Here is a 24,048-nt window from a genome sequence, read left to right on the forward strand (position 1 = left end):
TCTTTGAGAATAAGGAACTCACCAAGTTACCTATAAAGCAGCATAAATAGGCTTTTGATTTTAAGTGTTAATTATAATTCATTTCACCAAATGTGTAACCTGCTATAGTTCCAGCTTCTTTTAGAAGAAGTCAATACTGAGAAAGAAAAATTCTTCACATTTACCTAGAAATTAAGAAAGCTCAGTGGAATTTAAGATAATAATAATTCATGTAACAGTGGGGAAACAGTTACAAATAGTCCTCTGGAAAAGATTGTAAAATTGTATTGCTTACAGATACTGTGTGCCTGAAAAGGCTTATGTTATACATAGATAATAGCTTTGTTGCTCTTATCTGTGTTCACCACATGACTAAAAGTTCAAAAAATAATTAGTTGTGGATAAATACGTGTGTGTGTGTGTGTGTGTGTGTGTGTGTGTGTGTGTGTGTGTGGAAGTTCATGTTTTGTTAGGGAGTTTTAAATGTGATGACTTTTAATGATTATTCCGCGTAATTAAATATCTAAACCAATGGGAAAAGAGCAAGTGAAGCAGAAACTTTTTATAAGCCTGAACTCATAACTTTTTGATAACCATATTTCTTTTTGTTTCTTAGATGGGCTATTAAATGGGCAATTGGTTAATTTCATTACCAATTTTATATAATTGTTCTCAAAAAAAGAAAAACTTCTTGTATATATGATTTGCCAAAGAGCAGCAGATGGATGTAGGAGAGATTTCTTAGAGCAACAAAATCCTAGAGATAAAAGGAAGCTTGGAAATTGTCTATTTCAAAATTTTTTAACCTTTTCTCTCCTATGGAGCCATTTGGAAATCTGGTAAAGCCTACAGACTTCTTTTCAGAAAGTACTTTTAAATATATAAAATAAAATATGTGCAATTACAAAGACTAATGAAATTAAAATCATAGAAATATCTATAAAAAACAAATTGTGTAATAATACTGCCTCTTTCAAAATACACTAAATAACAAAATCTAGCAGCAAGTCATTACACTACTGTAATTTGAAATCTTGGTCAATATGAACAATATTTTAAGACATCCATAATTTGAAGTAATAGATCCTGCTAATATTACTGTGGTTTGTCTCCTAAGCTCATAATGGAAGAAATTAATAAAATTTAATTAGCTTGGTGAATATAAAAATTTTAATTTTTTTCTCCATCCCAGTAAATGAACTCCTTACTTTTATCCACAGATTCTCCCAAGGGCTCCTGTCATCCTCAGTTGAAACCCCTGGAAACATTCTCATTTTGCAGATGAGGGAACTAAGTCCCATAGAATTAAGATAGCTTGAGTAAAATCATACAGCACAGCATTAGATTAATCCTTGCAAAGGTAACTTCAGACTTTAACTCAGCCTTTTTCTGAAATTTTAGTCTAGAAATTGGCAATTATAGTCTGTCATTTGTCACTGACTCATGGCATGATATGGAGCAAATTCTTTATTGTCATTGTATCTCAGATTCTACCTAAGTAAATGTAAGTGACTTGAAATCTACATAAGGATAATAATGATGACTTAGACTTGTATTGTTCTTTTTCATTTATAATAGTTTTCACTTTCACAAACAATATCCTACTTAATTTTCCCCATTTTATGGATAAGAAAATTAAAACTCCAAGATGTTAAATGTCATGTCTGAGGTCACACAGCTAAGAATAGAAAAAACCAACATCAGAAACCATACCACTAGACTCCAGAGTATCATGCTGCCTTTCATGTCATAAAGCAAAACTCTGAGTTCCTCAGTTGAATATGTGTTGTGGTAATATAAATCTAATTAAATACAAATGAATTGTCATTAGGTTCAGATAAGCCAAATACTTGTACCCTAATTTATCCAGATAAAGTGATGAATGAATGGAACTATGGAAAGAGCTTTTCTAAACCAATTCTCCATTTTTGATATAAGAATTGAGATGGTAAAGAAATAGAATTTTAAAAGTCTGAGATTGTAGAGTTGTTGGCTTAATGTTGTTTAAATCAAACCTTTCTTTCCTTCTGTTTCTGGGTAGGCTGAAGAGGCAAGTAATCTAAGTACATGCCAATGAGGTCCTTTTTTCTGTCTTCTTAAGTTTTATTTTTATGAGTAAATGGTATTCAAAGAAGTTTGTTCTTTCAGAGGCAAACTGCTCTTAAAGAAGTTAAGTAGGGTAGAAAAGTCAAAGTCAAAGAGCCAAACTACATCAAACATCTCTATCATCGCTGTCATTCTAGTGACCTCACCATATGAGATATAGAATGCCCTTTTCTCTCAGAAAATAAGGAGTCTGCTTAACCTGACCTAAAATTTTTGGTGTAGAATAACCGTTATTAGACTCCAAATGTCACTGTTTGATTAACCTTAAATAATATTAATAATGTGTTTTCCAAATTCTGAAGATCATTCTGTAGGGAACTCAGATATGTCTTAGCTGTAATCCACATGCTTTTTTATATTACATTTCTTAATATGAGCCCACCCAGCTAAGTAAAAATCATTCTTAAGATAGTACAGGAGTGACTGTGATCATACTTGTACTATAAAAAATAAATTTTAATGTGCTGAATTTGAAAAAAAAAACTATGATTACTACAAAATAAACATTAAGAATTAGCAAATGTTTACTCTGTACAGAGCACTATATTTGACATAGTAGGAAATATAAAGAGAATTAAAGCCATATCCTTTCCCTCCAAGAGCCTGTAGTACATTTGGGGACCCACATCAATAATTGGAATATAAATAACTATGGTAACTCATAATATAAGTTCAGATAAGAGGCTTTAAGAATTTAGGTAAACCTAAAACTAGAATCTGGTGATTGATGGTTGTGCAACCATGGGGATTTATTATAATTCATCAAACTATATACGTAAGATGGGTGAATTTTATGGTAGGTAAATTGTATTTCAATAAAGAAATTAAAAGAGTTTAGGGTGGGACACTTAGCTGGCTCAATAGGTAGAGCATATGACTCTTGATCTCTGGGTCTTGAGCTCAAACCCCACATTGGATGTGGAGCCTACTTAAAAATAAATAAATAAAAAATTGAAAATAAAGAACTTAGGGAAAGAAGAAATAACTTCTGATTAAGGAACTTTTGGAATAGTTTTTGCAGCTGGCACATTTTAAGCTAGATCTTAAAGGACAAGTAGTATTTGGATCAGAAAATAAGCAAAAGAAAGGTATTCCAGACAGAATAAATAGCTCATTTAGTCTAAAAGCTCAAGAGTACAAGAAATATTCTAGAGGAGCTAGTTCAGACTTTCCTGCAAGCCTTAGATTTTATATATTCTTTATAAAAGTTTTATATATAACGTATATATATAAAACTTGCTTTCCTACCAATATGTATGGCCATATGGCTATGACATTTCCAAAGTTTTGGTCAATCTCTCTTGGAAAGCGTATAACTGTACATGGGTTTTATTTCTTTTGGGGGTTCAGAAAGAAGACTTTGCCTCCATTTTAGCTAATGATCAAGTTACAATGAGGAGGATATAATTATAATTATTTTACAACTGTCAGTTCCTCCACTGATCATAACATCATAACTGACATTTGTTTCTATCTTCATAGCTTAAAATCCTTGATACATGTCTTATTTCCTTTGAGCCGTTTAACAATCTTTATTTCCCCTGTAAGGAAATGGAGATTCAAGGAGGGCCTAGAGCCTAAAATAATAAAGACATGCTAAAGGGAAGGTCAGGATATTCTGGCTTGCTAAGAATAGATGAGGGAGAGGAAATGGTAATATAAGTAAATAATCTTTGCATTATTAAAAATCTAACTAAATTTCATGTCACATATGAATAAAAAAACAGATGAAGTTAACTACTATTATCAATAATAGGAAAGCAAAGTTGAAGTTTTTTCTAAGGAGCTGATATACCCTATTGACAGGAACAACCCATGTTAAAATAAGTTTTGACAGTAGAGAAGAGTACATAGGAAATTTAGTAACCGTTTCTAAATAGGTAGTCTTTGTTGTGGTTTGTCTTTTAAAATGTAAGAAGATTAAAATTTAAATTATCTTTCTACACCATTGCCATAGAATTTCTCAAATTACATAAGTAAGCAGATATACAGAAGCTTAATTTCTAATTTAAAATGTGACTGCTGACCAGTAAAATGATGCTAAACATAGAAAGATAGGGCTTTCTTAATGTCCATCAAAGACAACTTCTTTAGTTCTCGACTTTGACCCCATATGACCAACCACTCAGAATTTTTCAGTATGAACCATATTGTATACATTTATTCCTAATATTTGCAAGGAGAAAGAATACATATTAGCCTGGTGAGCAGCAAAATTGAGGCAGTTTTTATGTAACCTGAGTTGTGCTAACCTGCAATCAAATGTAATCTCCATTTTAATATTTATACATCTTTATATTGTTATGAATCTATTCTTAACATGGGCTTTATTTTATTTGTTTCTCTCCTCCCTCACTTCTGTGAAATGCAGAAGGGAAAGGATGTTTGTTATTCACACATTGTACCCCACTAACTGGTGTTACACATCTGGCTTCCACTGGAGAGCCCCTGACATCGCAGGGAACGGTGATCAAAATTCCACACACTAGCTTCAAGCTGGGGGCTCATAGCTACTGCAGCATTGAAGGGGGTCTTTTCCTGGCTTCTTTAAAATAAGCATGGTGATGGGATGGTTTAAGGGAAGAACACCTGTCAAATCACATGACCACTGCTGTGCTTCCGTGTGTCCTGCTTTCTTCATAACAGCTTGGCACTACATTTTTTCCCTGTATCTTAATGGTTTTGTGTGTGTACGAGTGGGATGGGGTGGGGAGACTTGTCAGTGGATGGTTATACATTATGCATGCATCTTTCAGTGTTAGAGTGATGTGCCTTCCCTTATGTGTCACAGATTATAGTCTCACAGATTAAATATTCTGTGTTCCTGAGAGATTGGACTGTCTCTCTTATTGGTGTGAGATTCATGTTTTTTGATGTTTACCCCCTCAATTGTTCTTCATGCTGCATTAAACATAAGTTGAAATGTTCTCCCATAAGAGTTAGCTTTTCATGTTGGGCTGAAAAAGTCTTCATTTCTATGTAGCAATTCATGTTATTATAACCTATGGCTTTCAATTGTACCTCCCATAATGAAGAGCTGACTTTAAACACTGTGCTATTCTTGTTATGACCTAAGCATAAGGTAAGTCACTTCTCTAACTGTATTTAAAGATTGTGGTTGTTTGTTAAAATTTTCTCAGCTTTGTTTAAAGCATTTTCACTTTTTTTCTTTACCATTATTACATGCTCTCCCCCCTTTTGTTTTCTGTTTCATGGCTTAAGATTTCTTACTGTACAATGTGATCTTCAGCAAAAATTATATTATACATGTAAACACATGTTGAAATGAATTAAATGAATTATTTGATGTCTGAAAGCAGTCTTGATTAGTAAATGAATACCTATGTTTTCAGTAAGTCTCTTGTGTTTTTCTTTTCCTCCATTGACTGTAATATAATAAATGCTGTTTCTAGACATTATTTTAGTTTAATTCCAGTTCAAAGGGGGTTAATTTTCAACACCATAAAGTTAGATGTTAATTGTAATAAAATAACATAATCCAATAAAATAAAGTAATAGATAATCGAACACCATACCTTTCATTTTTAATCCCCAATAAATTTGGTATTAGGTCAAAATGTCAATTTTATTTTGTTTTTCAGACTTCCCTTTGTTTTTTGTTTTTTGTTTTTCCATTGACTAAAAAGCCACTGTAAGATTTAAAAAAAAAAAAAGTGAACTGTAAAACTTGGGACAAACCTGTGCTACCTTCTTTCTAATCCATATATATGAGAATAAGAACAGTAATTGTTTCTTGATTTTATTTTTTCAAGTAAATCCCATTACACTGTGAGTTAGGTAAAAATCTTCATATTGGGATTTTATAAAATTAGGTAAATATTGTAAAGGTGACCAGTTTCATGGTATAAGAAAGAGGGACATCACTTTTGCATATATATTTTTAATATCTTAAAATTATTTTTCTCATTTTTTAATATATACTCAAGATCACCAAAGTAAAGAAGTTCATGTAATCATTGATTTTAAGTGATTTTCCTCAAATCTAGGTCAAATAGCCAGTGTAATGTAAATGAGAAAACATTGGTTACACTGCTGTTGGCAATTTGTGAACCAAAATGAATACTCACATTCCAGAAGCTGAATTATTTTTTATCACCCAAATTTCTGCAAAATATATAGTTACGAACTCAGGTGCCACAAAACAAGACTTTGGGTTTCATTATTAAATTCATGCTATGAACATTTTTTTTAATTTTTTAGCCACCTAAAGTAGGAAGAGGGTTTTTTGTTGTTGTTGCTGTTTTGGTTTGGTTCAGCTTTTTGGTAAAGCTAGCTAGTTTTTCACCACCATTTCCATTTAGACATTATCTAAATCTGTTGAAACATTTGACGAGACTATTTGAACTACTCATCTGAAATGCTCTGTTCATTATAAATCTCTTGTTTCTATCCACACACTAGCTCCACTCTAAATTGGAAGGGCTTAAAGATGAACTCTGGAGGAATAGAGGCTACGACTTAAGAGTAACTATTACTGATCAAAGGAGCTGCTTTCCATTCGCAAACATTGCTTTGCGCTATGGGTTTGGGCTCCTTCTGTTTCTACATCTTGTTGAAGACTTTCTTGCCTTCCATTTGACTTCCTTGAACTCTGTTTTTGTCTTTCAGCATTATCCCCTTTTTTTTCCTTCTCTCTCCCAGATTTTTCTCTCACTCTATTAGCTTTCTCTTGTGTTCCCTGAACTGCTTTTAAAAATGTAGTTTAACTCTTTATTAAGCTTGTCTATTAATTTGTCTATTAGTGTTTGTTTCTTTTCTCCTTTAAGGCTGTAGTGGTATAGTTACACCTATTTTCATTCCATGGTGTACAAACTTGCTTGTTTATTTTGCAGCAAGTTCATTAGAGATTCTTACTCTCTTAGTATGAATTTTCAATAAGAAATAGCAGAACATTTTGCATTCACATATTGGCTCCTTCTGTAAACCCATACTTTCTTTTCTCTTGTCTAGACTTATTTCCCCAGACCTCTCTTTCTTCTTTTTCTTCTTCTCACTCTCATGTCTTTCTCCCTGTATTTTTGTTTTAAGTAGTCATTAATTATTTTCCTTTCCCATTTGGTCCATAATTGTTTTTCAATAGAACTTCTGAGTAAAAGAATGTAAGAATATTATCTCCCAGATTAGCTTCTTCATTCTAGTGTAGCTTATAACTAACTAAACAATCTGGGCCAAAAGGGAATAACTTTAACATCTGGAATTATTTTTCCCTTTTTTCCCCTTTTTTTGGTGTGTGTGTGTGTGTGTGTGTGTGTTTTTCTTGTGTGTATGTTTGTGATTTTTTTTATTGTTGTTGTTTCTTTAAACATTAACAATTGTTCTTTTCAGGGAAGGACAACCATAACCCACCCTAAGTTGCAACATTTCTTTCATAAGTTGTTTCATTACAATAGTAGATTGTGTTAAGCAATAGAAATGAATTTGTTGTGTATATATACATTTGGGGCAAGCTGCTGGGGAGTGGGAAAAAAGAGGTGTGCAGTTTAAATACAGTTTCCTCAGATATTAACAAACATGTATGCCATCCAATGTGGCTTTTGAATTCAACACTTTTGTAACATTTAAAAGAATGTTCTGCTTGGACATCAACTTTTTGCATCAAAGCATAAGGGTTTCTGATTGATAAACTTTATTCACACCTAAGAACTGGTAAATAAATGAGTTCAGTTTTATTGATTCCCAACAAAGGCATCTTTCATAGCCAATATTATAACCAATTATTATAATCAGTAAGTAACAAAAGTCATTGGAATCACACATTAATATTATATATGAGGATTTCTCTGTTTTCCCCTTATCAATGTGTACAACTAAAATTACTACAATGGAATATTTTATTACAACTTTATTACCTGGATTGCATTATTAGTCTAGTCAAGAGTTATCACAGTGCCTTAAGATTAGGGGTCTGTATTCACACCTGAATATGTTGTAACATTTTTTTCCATATACTAATTTCAGTACACATCAATAAAAAATTGCCTTTGGTTTTGCCTCTGTGCCATTTATAATGTTGTACCCCCAGTTTTTTTCAGAAGTCTGCTCTTTCTTTACAGTAAGAAAAAGACAAAAAATAGGAAACAAATGTAATATATTTTTACTACTGTGTTTTGATATCTGAGATATATTGAGCCTTTGCTCCTAAACCTCAGGAGCTTGCCCATTAAGTATGCATACATATCTGGCTATCTGTGTTTTGAGCCCTAAATTACTGAGTTTATGCTCTCTTTGCAGGTCCAGTCCAGGTGCAGCAGCAAGGAGAACATTCTCAGAGCCAGTAAGTATGCCATCATTTCAGATGGACTATAAGACTGTGGTTCAACAAGAAGGAGAGCTTAAAAATATTTTGGTGAAAGAATGAAAAAGAGCATATGGGGTCAGTTTATATAAATGTTAGGGTTTTTACCTCTTAAGAATATTATCAATATGTTAATGAATATTGCCTTCATTCCAGTTATTTCTGGAAGCCTACACCAGAATTTTGATAGCACTTATAACTAAGATTGTAATGAGTTCCTCAATGATTCTGTGATTAGAACCCTCTTTAACTGCCCCACTGCCAAAAATCATTTGAAAATAGACTAACTGAAAATAATAATATAAATCCACTGTAAGCATCTAACTTTAAAAAAAAAAAAGTGACTCTTAAGAGGAGTTGTAATCATCTTGTAAATACAAATTCATTCCTGAAATATCCTATTTTCACAAGCAGCATGTTTTCAAACATAGTGCCATGAAACAAGGATGAAGAAACCTTAATTTTATTTTTTTTGTTTGATCACTAATAACATTAACTTGGAAGTCCTTTAACTTTGTGTATTATTCATGTTTCTATCTTATAAAAAGGAACTGTAAATAGCTTTTCCTTACCTGTATCCTTGAAATGATATAACATGGGAGGTTGTGCCTTAAAAGTTTGGGGATCCTAAGAGAAAAGTACTATATAAATGCTAATAATTTAATATTGTTCTCTGTCACTTAAAATTAATGACATCGTCCTATCTTCTCCCTGATCTTTATCAAGAAATGAAGTTCACGTGGGCCATACGTAACTAAATGGGTCTCTTGCATACCTACACCACTGGGAATTTTAGTAAACAGGATGATTTTCCAGTAGAATATCTGTATTTTTTTTAACTGTTACAAAAGTAATTGGAGAACTTCAAATAGATACAAATGCATGTTTTGTTTTGTTTTATTTTCTTTAGTGTAAATTTTTCCCATTTCTGTGTTGTGAATCTGTTATGTTAGCTTGAGACCCTTGAGTTGGTAAGCAAGCACACTGCAATTACTTGCCCAGGACTTTTATATTAAAGTTGTATAAAAATAAATTGAAGCAAACAGATTTTACTGGTATACCATTGTAAGTTTCCACAACATTTGACAGACAAGTGACTTGAGGGAGGCTCTTCAATATAAGAAATGTAACATTCTGTAATCCCTTGCTAAGACCTAAGGTTGAGAGAAATCTGAGTCAGGGGAGTGATGATATAATGTTCACTAAAATAAAACTATGCAGATAAATGAGCTTTTAAAATGACATTTATGATGATTACTGTATGATTTCTATTTATTGTTGATCCCAAGATGATGATGGATCATTGATAGTGATTATGATGGTTAGGAACAAAAATAATTTCTTACTGACAACAGATTTCTTTGAATCTTCTTACACCTTTATCATGGATTTTTGTGTTGTTAGAACGTCTTTCATTTCAGTTATGTTCTTACTGGCTTATAGACTATTAATCACTTTGGATGGACGTCACAGTGGTCCAGGTTTTCCTGATCATGTTTTCTTAGGATGTCATAGTCATGTACATGGTCCATATAGCCATTTAGATCCATATAGAGAGCCCATCCAACATTGTAACCTATCTATAAGTTTAAGGTCTTTCCTTTCAACACCACTTTGGTAACTCGTAGTCACGCTCATAGCCACACCCAAGGCTCTTTCATCACCATGAGCTGTTCTACCTCTCAACTTTTTTTTTTAATTTTTTAAAATTTTTTAACGTTTATTCATTTTTTGATAAAGACAGAACGTGAGTGGGGGAGGGGCAGAGAGAGAGGAAGACACAAAATCCGAAGCAGGCTCCAGGCTCTGAACTGACAGCACAGAGCCCGACACAGCACTCAAACCCACGGACCATGAGATCATGACCTGAGCTGAAGTCGGACACTTAACCGACTGAGCCACCCAGGCACCCCCTCTACCTCTGAACTTCTTAACTTCAATATCTAATTGCTTATTTAGTCTGCTTTAATCACCCTTAGTTTCATCCTTTGCCTTGTACTACTATATTGCAGTCATATAGACCTAATTAGCAGTTCCTCATTCTCCCACTGCTGTGTTCTGCCTCTATTCTTTTAGGAGTACTCTTTCCCCCACTGCATAAAGTATCCATTCCTCTTGTTTTCCTAGGAAATATTTTTTTTAGATTTATTTATTTATTTTGAGAGGGGAGCACAAGAAAGGGAGGGGCAGAGAGCTAGGATGAGTGAGAATCCCAAGGGAGAATCCCCAGCTAACAGCACAGAGCCTAATTACCAGCCCCACAGGGCTCAGTCCCACGAACTGCAAGATCATGACCCTAGCCAAAATCAAGAGTGAGACACTTAACCAACTGAGCCACCCAGGCGTCCCCTAGAAAACTCTTATTTATCCTTCAAGACTCCATTCAAGTGTGAGCTCCTCGGAGTTCTCTCTCAGCAAGGTAACTATCATCGTTTTTTCATTTATTTACTGAGTTGCCTATTCTCATGGAAAACATTTCCAAAATATAGTCAAGGTGAAGAAAACTATACAAGTATACGTCAGAGATATTACAGATTTGGTCCCAGACCACTTACAATAAAGTGAATATCGCAAAAAAGCAAGTCACATGTATTTTTTTGTTTCCCAGTGCATAAAAAGTTATGTTTACACTATACTGTAGTCTAGTAAATATGCAGTAGCCTTACATATAAAAAAATGTATACACCTTAATTTAAAAATACCTTATTGCTTGGCTCAGTCGGTTGAGCGTCCGACTTCAGCTCAGGTCACGATCTCACGGTTCGTGAGTTCGAGCCCCGCGTCAGGCTCTGGGCTGATGGCTCAGAGCCTGGAGCCTGCTTCCGATTCTGTGTCTCCCTCTCTCTCTGCCTCTCCCCCATTCATGCTCTGTCTCTCTCTGTCTCAAAAATAAATAAACATTAAAAAAATTAAAAAAAAAATAAAAATACCTTATTGCTAAAAAATGCTAACCATTCTCTGAAATTTCAGTGAGTTTTAATCACTGATCACAGATCACCATAACAAATATAATAATGATGAAAAAGTGTGAAATATTGAGAGAATTGCCAAAGTGTAACACAGAGACATGAAGTGAGCAAATGTTGGAAAAATGGCACCAATAGACTTGCTTGATGCAGGGTTGCCATATACCTTCAACTTGTTAAAAAACAAAACCAAATAAAACAAAACACAGTAGCTGCAAAGCACCTTAATGTGAAATACAATAAAACAAGATATGCCTGTAATCAACTTCTTTGTTAGCATACATAGAAATTTGTCAAAACAAAACATCATCAACAGATCCTAGAAAAAAGAACGGAGTTATAACTTCACTTCTAAGATTAAAACTTGGAGTTTTTCTAGAATTATCCAAGGAGGAGTTAACGTTGGTAATGTTTTTCTAAGTAAGAACTTTCCTTTGGCGCCTCAAAAATGTCATCAAAACAACCTGTTGATAATAAACCTGAGTTTATTCTTCCTGTGGTCTTTTAAGGTTTGCAGCCTAATTCCACCTTGATGGGAGTGTCCACACACACACACAACACCAAGCACTTTTCAGACACCAGCAGGATGTCCAAGAATTCAACTCAATTCTGACACCATCTACCCAAAAATAGCATCATATTCCACAGGTTAAGGATTCAGTCCTACAAGACTGCTGTCCATATTCCACTTCAGATGCCATTTTCAAGCCCCAGGCTGTTACCTGTGCTACTGACCAACTGGCTATAGATTGAAAGTTCCAGTGACCTCCTCCTTAGGTTTCATTAATTTTCTAGAGTGGCTTGCAGAACTCAGGGGAGCACTTACTTTCATTTATCAGTTTACTAAAAGATATGATAAAGGATACAAATCAACAACCAGATAAAGAGAAACATAAGGCAACATCCAGAACAAAGGAGCTTCTGTCCTTGTGGAGCTTGGTGCCTGGCTCTGAGGCACATGGAAGCATGCTAGCTCCCCAGGTGTGGAAGCTCTCTGTAAAAGAAGGACCCAGAAGCTCTTCTTCTTGGGTTTTTATGACGACTTCATTACATAGTCATGATTGACCAATTCATTGGCCACTGGCTGATTCAACCTCAGAGGCTGGGGGAGTAGGACTGAAAGTTCCAACCCTTTTTTTTTTTTTTTAATGCTTATTTATTTATTTTGGAAGACAGAGCAGGGAAGGGCAGAGAGAGAGGAGAGAGAGAATTTCAGGCAGGCTCCGCACTGTCAGCACAGATCCTTATACAGGGCCCAAAATCACGAACCATGAAATCATGACCTGAGCCAAAATCAAGAGTCAAATGCTCAACCAAATAAGCCACCCAGGTACCACTGAAAGTTCCAGCCCTTTAATCACATGAAAAATCACTTGGTCCTCCTGGAAACGAGCCCCTGCCTTAGGATGGGGTCTAAAAGTCACCATGATTAATAATAAGATACTCATTTCATCCTAAGGCTCTGAGGTATTCTCAAGAACTGTGGATGAAGACCAAATATATCTGAGGAATATATTTTGGTCTTCTGAATGAACAAATATATATTTCTTATAAATTTTATATCACATACGATACAGGAGAATACCACTTCAACAAAATCATAGTCTCAACTAATACTTTCTCAGAAAGGGAAGGACAAACTCAGGACACCTAGGAGATTTTTTATTTAAAGTAGATCTTTTAATGTAGAGCTTGATTAAAATTAAGTAAGGATTGTTATATAATCATCTCAGAATCATGGACATAGCAAGGCAAGGGATTCTGAGAGTCTTGGTATGTAAATTGTCTTTTGATAATTTCTATTTTTTAAAGTTTATTTATTTATTTTGAGAGAGAGAGATAGAACAAGTGGGGGAAGAACAGAGAGGGAGAGAGAGAATGTCAAGCAGACTATTTAAGAAGTTCTAGAATGTGTAATGAAGTTACTTACAACTTCTGTCTTTTAGGGGAGATTTTTCTGGAATAGTGAAGTTATGTTAATAAACACAATGGAATAGTAATGTTATGCTAATAAAGACAGAAAGTTGTGTACTTATAGATGATTTCAGGTATCAAGGTTATCCTTGTGGTCAGTCTTCAGCCTGATGTCTGAGAGTGTCATCAGTCAGTCAATCCAGACCTTTACTAAGAAATCACAATAGTAGTCAACTGTCTAGAGAAGTTGTCTCAATCTTCATAGGTGTCAAGTTCTCTTTTGTTGACTGTTGTTGTTATTGGATGATCATTTATTGAGCCATTTGATGAGACAGCAATTGTATAGCAGCACTTAGGACTGGGGAGATCACATATCTGAACCCAGCTACACAAATGTGAGACTTATGATCAGAGTTTGTAGTCCTTTTTCTCAGCCAGGAGATAAAAAATTAAGCCACAACAACTATATACCCAACAAAGTAGATAACCTAAAATATATGAAAAAATTATTAGAAACAACCAGCCTTTGAATCATAAAATAGAAAATCTGAACAGACTGATTGCTAGTGAGGAGATTGAATCAGTAATCAAAAATCTCCCAATAAAGAAAAACCAGGGGGCACCTGGATGGCTTAGTCGGTTAAGCATCCAATTTTGGCTCAGGTCATGATCTCTGGTTTATGGGTTTGAGCCCTGTGTCGGGCTCTGTGCTGACAGCTCAGAGCCTGGAGCCTGCTTCAGATTCTGTGTCTCCCTCTCTCTCTGCCCTTCCCCAGCTTGGAGACTGCCTTCTCTCTCTCTCTCTCTCTCTCTCTCTCTCTCTCTCTCTCTCTCTCTCAAAAATAAATACTAAAAAAAATTAAAAAAAAAAAAAAAGGAATAACCGGGACCAGATGGCTTCCCTGGTGAATTTTACCAAACCTTTAAAGTAGAATTAACGCCAATCCTTCTCAAACTCTTACAAAAAATTTTAGAAAAGGGAACACTCCCAAACTCATTTTATAAGGCCAGCATCACTCTAATACCAAAGCCAGGCAAAGACAACACAACAAAAGAAAACTACAAGCCAATAGTCTTGATGAATATAGATTTAGAAATTCTCAATAAAATACTAACAAACTGAATTCAGCAGCACATTAAAAGAATCATTCACAGGACTCCTGGGTGGCTGTCAGTTGAGCATCTTGGTTTCAGCTTGGGTCATGGTTTGTTTTATGGTTTGTGAGTTACAGCCCCAAGTCGGGCTCTGCTCTGGCAGTGTGGAACCTGCAGACTCTCTCTCCTTCTCTCTCTCCCCTTCCCCTACCTGCACTATCCTTCCCTCCCTCCCTCCCTCCCTCCTTCCCTCTCTCTCTCTTTCAATAAATTAAAAAAAAAAAAATCATTCACTGTGATCAAGTGGGATATATCCCTGGAAATCAAGGATGATTCAATACACACAAATACATAAATGTGACGCATTAATAGAATGAAAGAAAAAACATAATCATCTAATAGACACAGGAAAAGCATTTGACAAAATTCAACATCCATTCATGATAACCTCAACATAATAAAGGTCATACATGACAGGCCCACAGCTAACATCATACTCAGTGGTAAAATGTTGAAAATTTTTCCTCTAAGATCAGGAGCAAGACAAGGGTACCCACTCTTTCACCCTTATTCAACATAGTACTGGAAGTCCTAAAGAGAGCAATCAGGCAAAAGAAATAGAAGGCATCAGAATTAGAGAAGAAGAAGTAAAACTGTCTATATTTGCAGATGACATGATTTTATCCTTAGAAAATCTTAAAGACTCCACCAAAACCTGTTAGAACTAATCAATGAATTCAGTAAAGTTGTAAGATAAAAATTAACTTACAAAAATCAGTAGCATTTCTATACAATAACAATGAAATTTTCTGAAAAATAAAGAAAGAAAATAATCCCATTTATACTAGCATCCAAAACAATAAAATACTTAGGATACATGGATAAAAGAAATTGAAGAAGATACAAATAAATAGAAAGCTATCCCGTGGTCATGGATTGGAAGAGCTAATATTATTAAAATGCCCATACTACCCATAGCAATCTGTTGATTCGGTGCAATCCCTATCAAGGTTCCAACAGCATTTTTTACACAGTAGAAAACAAAATATCCTAAAATTTATGTGGAACCACAAAAGACCCCATGTAGCCAAATCTACCCTGAGAAAGAAGAACAAAGAGAGAGGCATCACTCCCTGATTCTAAGCTCTGTTATAAAGGTATAGTAATCAAAATAGTGTGGTACTGTCATAAAAACATATACATAGACCAGTGAAACAGAAACAAGAGCCTAGAAATAAACCCATACATAGATAGCCAACTAATACTTGACAACGGCGTCAAGAATAGTCAATGGAGGGGCGCCTGGGTGGCTCAGTAGGTTGAGCGTCCGGCTTCGCTCAGGTCACGATCTCACAGTTTGTGGGTTCGAGCCCCACGTTGGGCTCTGGGCTGACAGCTTACAGCCTGGAGGCTGCTTCGAATTCTGTGTCTCCCCCTCTCTCTGCTCCTCCCCCACTCGTGCTCTGTCTCTCTCTCTCCTTCAAAAATAAATAAAAACATTAAAAAAAATAGTCAATGGAGAAAAGATAGACTCTTATGATAAATGGTGCAGGGGAAAATTGGATATGCAAATGTAAAAAGAATGAAACTTGACACCTGTCTTAACGGCACTTAAAGAATTAACTCAAAATGGATTAAAGACTTAAATATAAGACCTGAAACCATGAAATTCCATGAAGAACACATGGGAAAAAAGCTCCTTTACGTGGGTCTTGGCAATGATTTTTTTTGGATATAACACCTAAAGGACAACAAAATTTAAAAAAAATTTTTTTAAATAGGATATCAAACTAAAAATCTTCTGCAGAGTGAAGGAAATGATCGGCAAAATGAAAAAACAATATAAGGAACGGGGAAAAAATTGCAAACAATATATCTGATAAGAGGCTAATATCCAAAATATATAAAGAACTCATGCAACTCAATACAAAATAACAATAATAATAATAATCCAATTTTTTAACTGAGCAAAAGACCTGAACAAACATTTTTCCAAAGATATACAAGTGGCCAACAGGTACTTGAAAAGCACTCAACACTTCGTAATCATAAGGGAAATTTTCAAAACCACAAGGAGATATCACCTCATGCCTGTTACAGTGGTTATCATCAAAAAGATAAGACATAACAAATGCTGGAGAGGATGTGGAGAAAAGAGGACCCTTGTACTGTTGGTAGGATTGTAAATTGGTACAGCCACTATGAAAAAACACTATGGAGGATTTTGACTCTTAAATCAAGACCCACTTTTCCCACCTCTTTTAAAAATTAAGTTATCCAACAGTCTTTTTCTGAGAGAAGAAACAGCTGTGCTGACAGCTCAGAGCCTGAAGCCTGCTTCGGATTCTGTGTCTCCCTCTCTCTCTGCCCCTCCCCTGCTCATGCTCCCTGTCTCTCTCTCTCTCTCTCTCTCTCTCTCTCTCTCTCTCTCTCTGTCAAAAATAAATAAACATTAAAAAAAAATTTAAGTTTGGTTACAAAAGCTAGTTCCCGGGGCACCCAGGTGGCTCAGTCAGTTACAGCTCTGACTCTTGATTCCTGCTCAGGTCATGATCTCATTGTTCATGAGATCAAGCTCCACATTGGGCTCTGTGCTGTCACACAGAGCCTGCTTGGGATTCTCTCTCCCTCTCCCTCTCTCTCTCTCTCTCCCTCTGCCCCTCCCCTGCTCACACTCACTCTCTCTTTCAAAATAAATAAATAAACTTATTAAAAAAATAAAAACTAATTCACACCAAAAAAATCCCTGAGAACCTTTTCGTCTAGGTATGATCTAAGAGGGGATTTTGGATTTCCATCTCTCTAGCCTATTATATACTTTGTCATCTGAAAAAGTCACCTAATAGTTGAGTCCAGTTATCCAGGATAGCAATGGATTCATTACAAGGAAGTAGAACCAAAAAAATCTGGGTGGCTACCAAAGAAAGATGTGTACAAAACTAGTTTGGTTGTATGCTTTAGCTAGTTTACAAGTAAATAATAGCTGGGTACTAGACACATGCCAATGAATAATTAAAAATGCAAAAAGCAATATTAAGAATAGGGCAATATAGATGACAGGGTTAAAAGAAGCCTTAAACTAGGAGGGCAGGGTGGGGCGCACAGGGTGGGGAATAACAATGAAAATAAAGAACCAAAGAATGCATATTAAAGCATGGTAGTCAGTTGTGTTTGTTCTGTGGATCTTGGGTAGAAGCTCTCTACATCTCGTGGTCACAGGTCTTAGTTAGAAAATGTCTCTTTCAGAGGACTGCCTCTAGAGAGTTCCTAAAAACAACCCAGCTTTTCCACAAATTCAAGAATGGATTATTTCTGAGACATGAATACAAAAATCAAACCTTTGGAGTTGCATTGCTGTGCTCATTGCTAATAGTACCTTATAAGGTCATCCAGTGGGGTACCAGAGCTGTCTTTCTCTGATGTCCCTTCCAAAAGACCATGTCTCTGGGTTTTAGGTCGTGCAAGGATTGTTTAGAAGAGTATTGAGGAAAGACAGTTCATACTTGTTTATGAGACTTGGACAGCAGGAATAATCCCATGCAATAATTAGCTCTATCTGCTTCTCAGTGTGGAATTTAGAATCAAAGGTGATCTTCCTACATGTATGGACTGGCCTATTACTAATTCATGTGGGGGAGTTCATGAACCCCAGAAAGACTTGATCTCATTGACATTAAAGATAATACCTTAGACCATGGAAGTACAAGAGTCTTCTAAGAGTTTAGCTTATTTAATTTTCAAAATTATATTTCTTCTCTCTACCTTCCCTGAAGATTGGGGGTGAGACTGACAATAACATATTTAAGTAAGTGGCAAGGCTTTACAAAACTCTTTAGTAATAGACCCAGTAAAATGGATGCCTCCATTACTAGAGAGGTCATGGAGCCTGTGACCCTAGGCTGGGAACACAAAATCAAGAAAATTTTGCTACTGTTAGAGTTGTAGTTGATGGTTAAGGAAAGACTTCAAACATCCCAAGAACAAGCAAAGAATGATCAAGGCATATTCAAAACCCACTATAGAGACTAGTGTTATATAATCTATTTAGAGGTGTTTAAGGGGGCCCCTGAGGTTTGGGCTTTTGTCCATGTTCCACCTTTAGTTTTACCAGGATTATGTTGGTGGCAAATGAAATATAGTAAAGCTTTCCCATCGATGTAAAGTATGTACATTGGCAAATTTGTTCTTTCACTGGTATGTAATTTCATGTAAAATTTTTACAAGATTCCATTTGAGGTCTTTCAGTGCTACTAAAATAGCCAATAGTCAATTTACATTGAGAATTCTCCTAGTACCTCTTTTCTGATTTCATAGCTGGCTTTTAAACCAAACAGTTGGCCCCTTGGGGTATTCTGAGTTCTATAATCTTAGTGAAGGCTGTCTGTCAGTCTGGCATGATTAATAATCAAAACATTTCCTTTAGCCTCTATATTATCTCCTTCTGTTTGAGCTCCTATTTTGTATTATCCACTTCCTCAAAAAGCATTAGAGCATTTAAAAGTTCTATAATTTGCTAACCATTCTTAATTAGGATTCCTGCTGAGGTCAAAAACCCACCTTATTTCCAAAGCATTTCAAAATCATGGAATAACCCAAAAGCATATCTACTATTAGTGCATATATTAACCCTGTTATCTTTAGGTAATGGAAATCTCTGCTGTGCTCACAAGAGTTCTACCACCTGGGCAGATTTGCCTCTGGCAAAGGATCATTCTTATTCTAGGGATGAAGTTTTATGACAATTAGGTAGGAAGTTATTGAAGAGCTCATTTTAACTCACAGAAGCCCTGCTCACGTTTGGCACCCAAGGAAGAGGTTCAGTTTCTGAGAACCTGGTTAAGTCTTATTTTGGCATGGCAGCTTCAGAAAAGTTGAGAACTTATTGCCTGCAATAAGTCAGTGAGACTCAGGAATCCTTTTAATTATCTCTTAGTTACTGTCATGGGAAAGTTTTATAAAGTCCTTACTCTGTCGGGAGTAGGAAATTTACTTCCTTGAAACAAAGCATATTCCAGCTAATGACCTTATAGACAAAATTGTAATTTCTTTGGAAACTTTATTTTCTTTGTGCGTTAAAACCGTAAGTAGATAGATGGAATCAGTCTTAGAGGTAACTCCATCTTTAGAACACAACAAAAAGTTATCCACATATTGAATAAAAGTACAATCCCAGGGAAATAGAGTCCTTTAGGTCCTGGTTGAAAATTTGTGAAAAGTAGGAGAGTATTTCAGGAAACCTTTGGAACTTAACAGTCTAGGTATATTGTTGATTTTCTTAGGAGAAGGCAAACAAATATTGACTATTTTGACCTAAATGGTCATTAAAGAAAACAAAACATAAACCTACACCATCAAATATGCAGCCTCAGGAGGCAGTGAAGATAAAAGAGGTTTAGGGATGGGTTCTGTGTGAAAAAGGGGAATGACTGTTTTATTATAGGCCTGACATACTAAACAAATCCATATCTCCACCCACTGGGCTTTTTGATTGGAAGGATAGAAGTGTTACAAGAATAAGGACAAAATATGTCGAATCTTTTCTCTATTTACTTTCACCTACCAATTTTAGTGCTTCTTTAGATTTGGGTTTAAGAGAGCATTTTGTACTTTGGAGTAGAGGTGTGGATGGCTGGTGTGAATCTTAATATATTCAGCCCCAGTAATTCTTGCTATATTAGTTGAATTTTTGCCCACAAAGTGAAAAAGTTCTGGCATTTCCTTGAGATTTTCAATTTGGGGTTGATGTAAACAGAAAGGTACTGGCAAATCAATACCCAAATTAGCTATAATCTCGCAAAAAGGGGAGTCCTTGGGGCACCTGGGTGGCTCAGTAGGTTAAGCATCCAACTTCATCTCAGGTCATGATCTCGCAGTTCACAACTTCGAGCCCCACATCGGGCTCTGTGCTGACAGCTCAGAGCCTGCAGCCTGCTTCAGATTCTGTGTCTCCCTCTCTCTCTGCCCCTCCCCCGCTTGTGTGCGTTCTCTCTCCCCCTCTCTCTCTGTCTCAAAAATAAGTAAACATTTTTTAAAAAGACATAGGGAAGTCCTAAGAGATTTCAAGGAAGAGTATTTAATCTAGCAATTTCATTTATACAATACACTCCTATCAAGTTAGCAGGTATGATATCACAGAGGAGGGAAGTATATTCCTCTGTTAAATATCTAGGGCATACAGTTATGAATGGAACTGTCAGAGGATTATTAGAGATGCGCACCAGTACATAGTTTTTTACTTCCAGTGGGGAGATCATGTAACAGTGATAGAGTTTAAGGTTGATACTATATGCCCTGTATCAATAACAAAAAATGTTATAAGGTTGCCCTTGAGAATTTAGAGAAATTTGTCCCTGGGAATTTAAGGGTAGAACAAAAAACTGGGCACTTGATTCTCCTTCAGAGCACCTTCATTAACTTACTTCATTTTTTTCCCCTTTAGTTTCTTAACTAAGATAAAATAGTTCTTTTTTTCAATGTCCTTTTTATATATAGTATCTATAAGTATCTTTATCAAAAGATTCCTCCTTTCAGGATTTAAAAACCCTGATAGGAGCATCTACTTGTTTTTATCTGTAAGGCCATCCATTAATTGAGTTTTTTGTTGTTATTGCTCTAAGACTCAAAATACTCAGCAGGATGCTAGAAGTCTGGCAATGGTATTATTTTCCATATTAGTTTTTGCTTACATACAAAATCCTCTATTTTTGTCTTAAGACCGTTTACAAAAAAAAAAACTAGGAGAGACTTAGGAGTCACATCTACTTTAAGGTCTACTCCTGAGTGCTATCTAAAGGTGTTAAAGAGCCCCTCCCTGAAATCTCCAATGTTCTCATCCTTTCTTTGCCTATAAGACTACATCAGAGCCCAAACTACTTTCTCAGGAAAGACTTTGTAAATAACCTTCAAAAGACCTTGAGCAACTTCTATAGCTTTTCTAAACCCCTCTGGTTTCTTAAGCAAGTCAGGTTCTTCCTTTTCTGCCTTTCCTTTGGAATTTTTTTGCATCTCAAGCTTCTACTAGATATTAACTAAATGTTTTAGATCTGGAAGCCCTGGATTATAAACTTTTAGAATTATTCTTTCTCTGCAAATTTCATTCTATCCTTTCTAGGCTTTGGAAAATCATTGATAATTCTCAGCTCAGAGGAAGAACAGGGCTTAAAATCAACCCTAGGGGGCAGTTTTCTGTTCTGAAGGAAGTTCAAGAGGTAACTGAGCTTTGGAAGTTCTGGCCAGCCAAAAGGAAAGGGGAGTGGAGCAGAGGGAGAGATGAGGCAGAGGGGAATGGGGCAGTATAGGATGAAGAAAGAGAAATAGTAGGATAAAATCCACGAAGTTCAAGATGTGATTTTGGAGGATCTAAAAAAGACATTGTTTAAAGTTTTTCACACTTTTATTTTACCTTGGCCAAGGAATTTCTTGGAGCCAATTTTGGAATCTTAATTTCTTTTGGATATTTCCTCATATAATAAAAAAAATCCAGCCCATTGGATGTTTGGGATTTTGTTCCTTTTTTGTTATATAGCATCTCTCAAATTATTTTATTTTTTCTCCAAATTTTTATTTAAATTCTAATTAGTTAACATATAGTGTAATATTGGTTTCAGGAGTAGAATTTAGTGATTCATCACTTACATATGGCACCCAGTGCTCATCATAACAAGTGCCCTCCTTAGTAGCCATCAATTATTTAGCCCATTCCCCACCTACCTCCCTCCATCAACCCTCAGTTTGTTCTGTATCATTAAGAGTCTCTTATGGTTTGCTTTCCTCTCTCTTTTTTTTTCCTCTTTCCCATATGTTCATCTGGGTTTTTTTTTCCCTAAATTCCACATAAGTGAAATCATACAGTATTTGTCTTTCTCTGACTGACTCATTTCACTTAGCATAATACGCTCTAGTTCCATCCACATTATTACAAATGGCAAGATTTCGTTCGTTTTCAAACGATTTTGTCTAAATTGAAAGTTCCCCAAAGTGGCCACTGTAACTCTAAATTATCCTTGGTGAAATTAAAGATAAGTGCAAAACTTCGGGTTATAGCATAACTACATGTAAGAAGTAGGAGTCTGGCCTGAAGGAACATCGATTTAGATTTAGACTAAGACAAACTTGAACACCTGTGAATAATCCAGCCAAGAATGTTGCTGGGCACCTCATGTGCCAGGCTTCCAAAACCTAATGGCTGTGCTGTCCCACTACAAACTGACATATTTATAGTTCCAGAACATAGAAAGGCTTGATGGAGACCTTTCTCCAAAAACCAGACTGTCACTAATAAAACAAGAACATGGAAACTTCTCTGACATTGATGAGTGACCCAGGGCAAAGTTTATCTAAAGGTCACAACTTTAAGAAGAAACCTGAACCTCTCAATTCTGAAGGCCAGTAAGAAAAAATAGACTTACCGGGACTATGTCCATCTTTTTCCAATGAATTGTCCCTTTACAGAGGTATAACAACAAAAAATAAATAAGTGAATGAATGAATGAATGAATGAATGACTAGAATAGACAGATAGTAATGTGATAAGTCACATTTCCACCAAGGATAAAAGCTCTTTTATATATCTGGTCTGATTATCAAAGAAGTCCTAAAAATGCTTTCTTATTCCTAGGAGACAAAATTAACTTAGCAATTGGAGAGCTGAAAGAAGAATCAAGAGTTCAAACTAATGTGAGACTTCCTTATCTCATTGTAGTGATGGGAGACACTCCTATTCTCTAAAGCTGGAGGCTCAGAGGGCCTCAGAGGAGCTTGCTGTTATCAAATCAAGAGTCTTGGGCTTTGTTAAGAAGGAGGTCAGTCTTGACTAGGTCTCTCTGTGGCTTCTATGTTTGTTAAATGCTAGCTCCCCACAAATAAGTTTTTGTAATAAAAGAGAACACCATTAGTAGCATTTCAGCGTGAGTTCAACTTTGAGGTATTGTAGGATGTTTTGAAACTAGGTTTAAGTTGAGTTTTTCATTGTGGCAGTTTGGTTAGAATTGGGTAAAATCATGATAAAATAGGTTAGGATTGGTGGACATAGCAAGGCAAGGATTTTGTGTGTGTGGTGTGATTTTTTTTTTTTTTTAATTTTGGCCATATTCTGCAGAACATTTGCATTTAAACAAAATTAAAACCTGAGCAAAACTCAAGTTGAACAAAGAGCCAGTGCTAACTCCAGGAGATCCACAGGATTAAAGACAACATATTAAAATTGTGATTTGAACACATTGATTTTTGGTGTATTAGCTCGTTTAACTACTACCTTAACACGTCAGCATGCATACCCAGGAAGTAGAGAAGGCTTGTGTTAACCACAACCTAACCAACTACACAGAGATAAGGAGTTATATTTTTCATTTCAAATCTGAAATGACTGAAACAGTTCATTTCATTTTATTCTTACTCATATTCCACTGGAGTCAGATATGAAGTACCATCTTCTCTTCTAAGAATGAAGTCTTCATGTTTCAGATGCCATCTAAACTATTGTAGGAATACAGGGTATGTAATTTCTCTAATTAATAGGTTTATTTAGTTTCTGGAACATCAAATGAATTACCATGGCTCCCAAAGTCCAAACAGAGCCAGTCATCAGTGTCTTTTCTTTCAATTTTTTTTTTAAATTAAGGTGAAATTCACATTAAATAAAGCTTTTTTTTTTTTTTTTTTTTTTTTTTTTTT

General features: G+C 35.5%; 1 protein-coding gene across 18 annotated transcripts in view; it reads left to right on the top strand.

The window, feature by feature from the left end:
- GPHN (gephyrin) overlaps positions 1 to 24,048 on the top strand; it is a 645,091-nt gene that overhangs the window by 479,388 nt on the left and 141,655 nt on the right. For 15 of the 18 annotated variants that reach the window (XM_040477426.1, XM_040477422.1, XM_040477427.1 and 12 more), the window contains one exon: positions 8,338 to 8,380. In XM_040477426.1, coding sequence (XP_040333360.1) covers positions 8,338 to 8,380 — 43 coding nt within the window. Of the gene's footprint in view, positions 1 to 6,507; positions 6,571 to 8,337; positions 8,381 to 24,048 lie in introns of all 18 variants that reach the window. The other 3 variants (XM_040477423.1, XM_040477431.1, XM_040477435.1) reach the window with 1 other exon arrangement.

Source organism: Herpailurus yagouaroundi, unplaced genomic scaffold, assembly GCF_014898765.1.
Source record: "Herpailurus yagouaroundi ecotype Mexico unplaced genomic scaffold, PumYag 141, whole genome shotgun sequence".
NCBI lineage: Eukaryota > Metazoa > Chordata > Mammalia > Carnivora > Felidae > Herpailurus > Herpailurus yagouaroundi.